Here is a 9,038-nt window from a genome sequence, read left to right on the forward strand (position 1 = left end):
ATTAAAATAAATTTTAAAATATGGATCAGTTAAAAAAAAAGTGTAATAATTTTTTATAATTTAGATAAAATTATTAAAATTAAAAGTTGTAAATAAAATTAAAAAATTTAAAAAAAATTAATTTTTTGTAGTCAAAACATCTAAATAAAAACGTTAACTTTTAAGCGCTTGCATAAGAAACACTGTAACAACAAAAAGAAAAGGAAAAAGGCAGAGAGTGAGTATTAGAAACTGAAGCTCACAATTATGACTTTGATTATCGTTTTTATTTAAATCTTTTGTCGGAAATCTTTACTCTGTTATATTGTTTATTTCTATTATATTATTTATTTATTGTATGAAAATTACTTACCGTTTGGTTTCTATTTCTCATCTGATTTCAAAGCACTTTTGTTTGTTTTTGTTGCGTTCTGTTAGTTGTTTATTTCTTGCTTTCCTTCTCACCTCTCCTTGTTTTTATTTTCTCTGGGTATGTTAGGTGGTCACATCCCAAGGAAAAAAAAAAAATCAGCAAATGAAGTTTCTGAGATTAGTGACTGATCCCATTGTATCCAAACTTTTCGAACTGTTGGTTGAACCCACTCTGCGTCAGATCAAATATGTATTTAACTACAGTGACAACATCCGCAACCTTGAAAAAGAAGTTGGAAAGCTCGAGGATAAAAAACAAAGCGTTGAGCACACTGTGGAGGAAGCTGTTAGGCAAAATCCAGTAGAAGTTGAAGCTGAAGTTCAGAGTTGGTTTAATAAAGTGAATAATGTCACTAAAGATGCTAGTAAAATTCTTCTTCGACATGAAGACAAATCAAAGAGGAGGTGCTTCATGGGATTGTGTCCTAATTTGATCAGGCGCCACCAGATTAGTAGAAAAGCGAGCAAAGCTTTACCAATCGTTGTTAGAACCCGAGAAGAAGGAAATTTTGAGAGAGTTTGCTACCGCATCACACCACAGGGCATAGGGGCAGTCAAAGGTTTTGAGGTCTTTGAATCAAGAACATCAGCTGCGGTTGAAATCACGAATGCTTTAAAGGATGCTGGTGTTAATCTCATTGGATTGTATGGAATGGGAGGCGTGGGTAAGACCACGCTAGTGAAACAGATTGCTGCACAAGTCAGGGAAAAAGGAGTCTTCAAATTGGTGGTTATGGCAACTGTAAATCAAAATCCGGATTTAAAAAATGTTCAACAACAAATTGCAGATTGGTTAGACTACAAATTTGATGTGGAGTCTGTTGACGTACGAGCAGCTAGGTTGAGCGAGCGAATCAAAAGAGAAAAGAAAATTCTCATAATTCTAGATGATATTTGGGCAGCAATCAAACTGGAGGAGGTAGGAATTCCTTATGGCCCTGATCATAAAGGGAGCAAGATACTGATGACGTCTAGAAATCAATCTGTGTTGTCGGAAATGGGAGTACAAAAATATGTCTTGCTTGAAGTTTTACAACATCAAGAAGCATGGAATCTATTTGAGAAAATTGTGGGAGATCTTAAAGATTCCAACTTACGACATATAGCTATGGAAGTCGCAGAGAGATGCGCAGGCTTGCCCATTTTAATTGTACCAGTAGCGACGGGATTGAAAAACAAGCAAATGTTTGAATGGAACGATGCGTTGGAAGGGCTTAAAAAGTTTGATGGCAAAGGAGATGAAGCGAGAGTTTACTCGGCCCTACAGTTGAGTTACGACTTTCTGAGAGAAGAAGAGAGGTCTTTGTTCCGACTTTTTGGACAACTCGCATCTCATGATGTGGTCATCAATGACTTGTTGAAATATAGCATGGGGTTAGGCTTGTTTAATCAACGCACCACACTGAAAGCAACAAGAGATAGACTACTGAAAGTAATCAGTGATCTTAAAATGTCTTGTTTGTTACTGGAAGGCAACAACCATGAACGAGTCAAAATGCATGATGTGGTTCACAGCTTCGCAGCCTCAATTGCATCCAAGCATCATCATGTCTTTACTGCAGCATATCAAACTGAGTTGGAAGAATGGCCGAATAAAGACTTCTTTGAACAATGCACATCAATCTCCTTGCCATATTGCAATATCCCTAAGCTTCCTGAAGTACTTGAATGCCCAAAACTCAAGTCATTTTTTATGTTTGATAATTCCTGGCTCAAAATCCCAGAGAATTTATTCAGTAGAATGGAAGAGCTCAAAGTCTTGCATTTGACGGGAATGGACTTGTCACCACTGCCTTTATCACTTCAATACCTTGAGAACATCCAAACATTGTGTTTGGATGACTGTGTTTTGGAAGACATTTCTGCAATCGGAGAGCTAAAACAGTTGCAAGTTCTCAGCTTCATTCAATCTACCATTGTTCGGCTGCCAAGTGAAGTAAGGAAATTGACTCGTTTGCGACTTTTGGATTTGAGCCGATGTCGAGAACTTGAAGTGATTCCCCCAGATATCCTATCAAGGTTAGGCCAACTGGAAGAATTGTACATGGGGTACGGTTTTGTGCAATGGAAGGGTGAGGGACATGATGAACCAAGAAACAATGCTAACCTGTCAGAATTGAAGCTTTTGTCAAAGCTGTCCACTTTGGAGGTACACATCATGGATGCAAATATCATGCCTAAAGATTTATTTTCTGAAAAACTGGAAAGATTTAGAGTTTTCATCGGAGATGTGTGGGATTGGCGTGGTAAGTACAAACCTCAAGAACGTTGAAACTCAAGCTTGGTACAAGTGCTCTTTTGGAGAGGGTAAAAGTGTTGCTGATGAAAACTGAAGATCTATATTTGGACGACCTAAAGGGTGTAAGAAGTGTGCTCGATGAATTAGACGACCAAGGTTTTCCTGAGTTGAAGCATCTGCATGTTCAAAATAGCCTTGGTATTCAATATATCATAGACTGGATGATAATGGGCCATTCCACTGCTTTTCCGAGGTTGGAGTCATTATTTATTGACAATTTGAATAATTTGGAGAAGATCTATTGTGGGCCTTATATGGTGGGGTCTTTCAGCAATTTAAGAAAATTAAAGGTGGGGAACTGTAATGCATTGAGGAGTCTCTTTTCATTCTCTATGTTTAAAGGCCTTGAGAAGCTTGAAAAAGTGGATGTGAGTAGTTGCAAAATTATGGAAGAGATAGTAGTTGAGGAAGGTGAAGATGATGAAAAAACACAGCTACGATATTTGAGACTGGAAAATCTACCTCAGTTTATAAGCTTTTGTTCCCGAGAGAAGGAAGCAACAGCTGGTGGAGGTAATAAAGAAATTGAATGCGAAGACGAGACTGAGACACCAATGCCACTTTTCAGTAGAAAGGTTTGGTGCACACCCTGTTTCTATTTCGCTACTAAATATCTTTTTTAAGATGCTCTATTTTAAGATAAAGATTTGTTCTTATCTTTAACTCTTTTTAGTATTTTATTTTTATATAAATTATAAATTTGTCAATAAGATATGTCTAAAATCATTAATAACATTTATTTATGTAAATATAAAATAATAAAAAGTTAATTAGAAAATAATAGTTTTTTGAAATATAGTTAAAATTAGTTAATAAACAAACAATATGCTTTTTTAAAATTTTTTATATTATGATCTATAGTTTTGCAAAAGAATTAATTTTGCTTATAGTGATCTTTTTTAATAAACAAATAATTGTAAAAATACTTTTAATGTATTTTCTTAAGGAAAACATTATATAAGAAAACTTACTTTTTATGTGATTTAATGTAATTTATTTTGACAATACATAAACATAATTTTTTTTTATAATTTATAAATATTCTCAGCGAAATTATATCTTCATTTAGTTTTATTTTATTTAAAAATTGTATAAATTATATTTAAATTCATCATTTTACATTTATTAATATTATTAATAAAAAAATTATTGTAATGATTATTTTTATTTAATATAAATATATTAAATAATTATATAAGGATATTTTATTTAATAAATAACTATTTATTTTTTTATAAATAATTTGATATTGACAAAAGTGTTTTTATATTTCAGTAATTATATATTATAAAGATTTAATTAAATATTTTAAAAAATATTTTATATATTGATAATTATAGTCAATTATAATGATTAAAAATGAATTACCATTTAAATATAAAATAATTATTACTTAAATATAATATTTGAATGGAAGACTATTTTAATAATAAAATAAAATTTGAGGAATTTAATTATCCAAAATTTAAAAGAAAGCAAAGAAATTAATGGTCAATTCAGGCCAAGGACTATTCTTTTAAAGATATCTAAACTTAGAAATTAAATTATTTTTAATAAAAAAATATAGGGATTGAGCTGTGATTTTTAATAATTTATAATTTACCTTTTTTCATATATGCTTCTGGAAATGTGATAAAAATTTTTAGTCAGTTAATAGTTCTATGTATATTCTTATTGAAAATCAATTATATTTAATTGGTATAAAATTAACATGACCACTGCAAATGTATTTTATTTAATATGTTATTTATAATTTTAGACTTATGTTTATGTGATTTTTCAATGCAAAAAAAAAAAAATATCTTTATATTTTTAAAATATTTTATTTGTGCCTAGTCTAATTTGATCTAATGACTGAAAACATATCAATCGAATATTAGTTTAAGTTTTTACTTTCTCAATTTCCTACTAAAAAAATTTATTTTTATAATTATTTTGATATTCAATAACAATTTTCTATGAAAGTAAAGTGATTGAATTCAAAAACTACAATTATTTTTCATTCGTTGGACACTAGTACAGTAATTCAACTGCTAACTGAAAGTCCAACCAAACAAGTGATTGTGTAGTGTACTGTGATGCTCAGCAGCTGAAGGACCTGAGACTCTAGTTTTCACTGCAGGTATCTTTTCCTAATTTGACTATCCTGATTGTGGATGGATGTGATAATTTGAAAAATTTATTATCACTCTCAAGTGTTGTGCATTTGAAAAGGCTTGAGATATGCAATTGTAAGATGATGGAAGAAGTGATGGTCAAAGAAGGATTGGAAGAAGAAATAATGAGTAAGATGTTACTCCATCAACTAGAGTACCTGAGGCTCGAGAATCTTCCAAAACTCACGCGATTCTGCACAAGTAATTTAGTTGAATGTCCTGTCTTGAAAGAGCTGCGCATACAGAATTGCCCTCAAATGAGGACCTTTGTCTCCAATTATATGACTTCAAATATGGCATCCAGCAGTGAACTTGACATTATAAATTCTGCTCTCTTCGATGAAAAGGTATGCAGTCTTTTTTCACTTGAATAATAGTTTACGTTGTTATCCACAATGGTCAATTGTTCCTTCTTTAGGATTGCTGTTGTAATTGGCCTAAATTTCAATATTTGATTAAAAAATAATTTTTACTTGTAAATTGTATATTTCAAATTTGAACAATGTTGGATGGTCTAAATCCAATGCTATGTTAGCTTTAAGGGGTCAGCAATCCGCTGTTGGATGTGAGTCAAAATGAAATTATCATGTCTATTTTTTTTTTATAAGCAAAAAATTTATTGAAATAGAGAAAGAAATAAACAGAGGAGAGTATCATGTCAAGTTTATTCACAGTGACTATTGATTTTTGATGCAGGTTGCATTCCCCAACTTGGAGCAATTGGAGATTCTCAACATGGATAATTTGAAGATGATATGGCACAATGAACTCCATTCAGATTCCTTTTGCAAAATAAACGCACTTACTGTGGAGCACTGTGAAGAACTAATTAAAATTTTTCCATCCACGTTGTTGAGAGGCCTCCGGAATCTTCAATTTCTGGTCATACGTAATTGCGATTTACTGCAAGAGGTGTTTGATCTCCAAGAGCTAATAAAAATGAAAGAATCAGTAGCCATTCAATTGAGAAATCTACACATAGAAGGCCTTCCAAATTTGAAGCATGTATGGAATGAAGATCCTCTGGGACTTGTGTTGTTTCATTATCTAAGTTCAGTGCGTGTTAGGGATTGTCCAAATCTAAAATTTATTTTCCCAGCTTCAATAGCTAAAAATCTGCCACAACTCAAAACACTGGATATAGAGAGTTCTGGGGTGGAGGAAATTGTTCAGAATCTGAACTGGGTAGAAACAAATATGGAGAACCAACCTATGGTTAAAGTTCTGCAGCCTCATTTCTCCTTTAGAAAGGTATGAGCTCAATCTTTGTGTCAAGCTTAAAATCTATTTTTTTGTATTATCTTAAAAAATTTTGATATTATATTGTGTATAAGTAATAACTTCTCATATATAAAATTTTAAGAATGAAACTTATTATATACTAAAACTAAATAGAGCATTAAATTTATTTTACATAGAAAGCATTGCCATTGAATTTGTTTTCCACACCTCAAAGTGAAAAAAAGAAAATAATGTGTTTATATTCATTTTAATACACTATTTGTAAATTTAGTTGAGATTGTGTTTTTATATATATAAGTTTAAAAAATATAATACTTATTTTTTTTTTTTGTTATTTTGAAAAGAATATATATAATAAACTTATTGTATAGAATTAATTAAGTTTAAAGAATAAATTTATTTAGAATTAAGTTATAATATATAATACCGTTTTCTGATTGCTAAAGGTAACAAGTTTTTCCCTTCTTTTTTTATCACTTATTTTCAGATTTTCTTTGATACTGTTTCTTTCAGATTGGTTTTTATTTATTTAGGCTCGAATCAATCATCAATAGAGAGTATCAAGGATAATAATCAACGGTGAATTTTGTACTCACTCAATTCGCGACTTCTTGATCATTGATTTCATCTGACTTAAAGTTCAAGAGTTTATCTTGTCCTGAAAGTGACTCTGAGCTTGATGTCAGAGTAGATGGGATCTCAGGTAATGGCTTGCTTTTTCAATGTCTGATAAATTGAGCTTTTTCGATTTTCAGGGCAACTTCCTTCATTTTTCTAGAAAGTGGGCTCTATACAAATATTGGGCAGATAGCCGGTTGTGATTCTGAAGGTATATCATCGTCTTTGATAATGTCAACTACTTTGAAAGAAATCTCAAATGCATACTCGATTCTAGAGCTGAGAATCACTTGAAATATTTTCTTTGTGTATATATTCTCGTCAAGATTGTTGGAACCCAATTTCTATCCTTTGAACTAAGAGCTAAAATTGGATGTAGGAAGGCTAATGAGATCCACAACCAAGCACCCAAAAACAACAAATGTTGCAACGCCCATGGCATCTTCAACTATGATATATAATTTATACCTGTAAATTCAAAAAAAAGTCAAAACATCAATAAGTATAAATTAAATATGCTAGTAAATTATCTTTTTAGCTGAACCGTGAACAATGACCTTGTTAAATTTCAAGATAAATAAAGCTACACTTGGGCATGTTGAAGCATAAAAATATAGGGATAAATGGATTGAGCCAATGGCTTGATAGGCAGATGTAGAAGAAAGGAAAGAGATTTAAAAATGTAGGCTATAAGTTCTTCCACCACCCTTTATATAATTTCCAAACCACCTATCACTGTATCTGATTCTTTCTTCTTTTATTTTTGTTAAAAAAAAAAAACCTTAATAAAATTAGTTTTTGTTAGGGGTGGTCACGGTTTAGGAATCGCCGGTTACGGTTCTTGAACCGCCGGTTTAGGTTCAATGAAATCATGAACTTGAACCAAACCGCTAGAGGATGGTTTGGAAAACGGTTTCTAAACCGCCGGTTCCGGTTTGAGCCCCGGTTTAAAACGGTTTGAAGGGCAGTTCGAAAATGAATGGTTCAAGACTGTTTGGAGGACGGTTTGGAAGTGGTTTAGGGATGGTTTAAGGGTAGCTTAGACAAAAAAAATTAGAGAAAAATTTTATTGATTCAAAATTTAAGTTATATTTGTAAAAATATTTTAATTTTTCTTAGAAATCTTTCAATCAAAATAAAATAAGAAAAAAAAAGAAAGAAAATAATTTATCTTTAAGAAAAATTTAATAAATAAAGACTTGAACCAGATTAAAAAGCTTGAGATGAAATTAATTTTTTTTAAAGAAATTAGCAAAAAGTGTATGAACTTAATTTTGCCTAAATATCCCTTTAGGATTTAGAGGAATAAAAATTTCTAGTTCTATTACTTGCCTTTTTTAAAAAATTATATAATAATTGATAATTAAAAAATATAAAAGAGAAAAAAAAATTAAAATAGAGGGTATTGGAAATTTTATTGAGGATTTAAAGTAATAACAAAGTAATTGAGATAGTATTGAAAATTTCAGTAAGTATATAAAATAAAAAAATAGAAAAATTGAGAGAGTATTGGAAATTAAAATGAGTGTAAAAAATAATTATTTAGAGAATTTGAGAAAAATTGAAAAAATATTAAGAATGGAAGAAAATGCAGAGAATAATTGTGTAAAGAATTAATAATATATATAAATGAATTAGGAGTGAGGTAACATATTTATTGAATTTTTTTATATTTAAATCGCTGGTTGAATCTTGTTTGAAATTATCGGTTCAATCCGGTTCACAGTTCTTAAAAAATATGAACCTGAACCAAACCGCAGAAGGACGGTTTCGGTCCGGTTCGAAGCCGGTTCCGGTTTTGACCAGTTTTGGTCCGGTTTTGACCGAACCGGTTCCGGTTCGGTTCCGATTCAAAACCGGACCGTGGCCACCCCTAGCTGTTGTTTTATAAATAAAAATTTTTTTATAACTCTATATTTTTGTTGTCTCCGTAATTTAGCAGAATAACATGATGAGCCCATAGTTAATTTAATTTAAGTGCTAAAAAAAAAAAACCTGTTGCACTAAAAACCATTTTTTCCAATGAGATGCTGTGATGGGATCTTCCATTTCTACATGCAATCTAGTAAAATTACCCAATTAGCTGAATCATAAGCAATGACCTAGTTAAATATCAAGATAAATTAAGCTGGACTTGGTCATGTAAAAGCATAGAATTTAGGGATAAATAGATCATGCTTCTTAGGCTCTGTTTGGATGGGGTGAGGGAAGAGTAATTAATGGAAGGATAAGGGAGGGTAAGGAAGGGGAAGGGTGAAGAGAGTTACAATAAAAAAAATCTCATGTTTGAAAAGAGGTGAATTAATGGAAAG

General features: G+C 31.2%; 1 protein-coding gene and 1 long non-coding RNA gene across 2 annotated transcripts; both read left to right on the forward strand.

Annotated features, from left to right (window-relative positions):
• Nucleotides 1-514: 514 nt before the first annotated feature.
• On the forward strand, nucleotides 515-6,123 carry LOC131177704 (disease resistance protein At4g27190-like). Its single transcript, XM_058142813.1, has 4 exons — nucleotides 515-2,657; nucleotides 2,747-3,285; nucleotides 4,833-5,213; nucleotides 5,563-6,123. The coding sequence occupies exons 1-4, from the start codon at nucleotides 515-517 to the stop codon at nucleotides 6,121-6,123; spliced, it is 3,624 nt and encodes a 1,207-aa protein (XP_057998796.1).
• A 417-nt stretch (nucleotides 6,124-6,540) lies between these two features.
• Nucleotides 6,541-7,067, forward strand: LOC110642448 (uncharacterized). The gene is made up of 2 exons (XR_009147026.1): nucleotides 6,541-6,687; nucleotides 6,864-7,067. It is a non-coding gene; the product is annotated as an uncharacterized LOC110642448 (long non-coding RNA).
• Nucleotides 7,068-9,038: the final 1,971 nt, after the last annotated feature.

This window comes from Hevea brasiliensis, unplaced genomic scaffold (assembly GCF_030052815.1).
Source record: "Hevea brasiliensis isolate MT/VB/25A 57/8 unplaced genomic scaffold, ASM3005281v1 Scaf7, whole genome shotgun sequence".
In the NCBI taxonomy this organism is placed as follows: Eukaryota; Viridiplantae; Streptophyta; class Magnoliopsida; order Malpighiales; family Euphorbiaceae; genus Hevea; species Hevea brasiliensis.

What these genes read in the sequence shown, in the direction of transcription:
- LOC131177704 (XM_058142813.1), top strand. Translation starts at nt 515, where the DNA reads ATGAAGTTTCTGAGATTAGTGACTGATCCCATTGTATCCAAACTTTTC. An exon ending in TGCCACTTTTCAGTAGAAAG is followed by an intron (nt 3,286 to 4,832) that starts GTTTGGTGCACA and finishes TTTTCACTGCAG; the next exon opens with GTATCTTTTCCTAATTTGAC. An exon ending in CTGCTCTCTTCGATGAAAAG is followed by an intron (nt 5,214 to 5,562) that starts GTATGCAGTCTT and finishes TTTTTGATGCAG; the next exon opens with GTTGCATTCCCCAACTTGGA.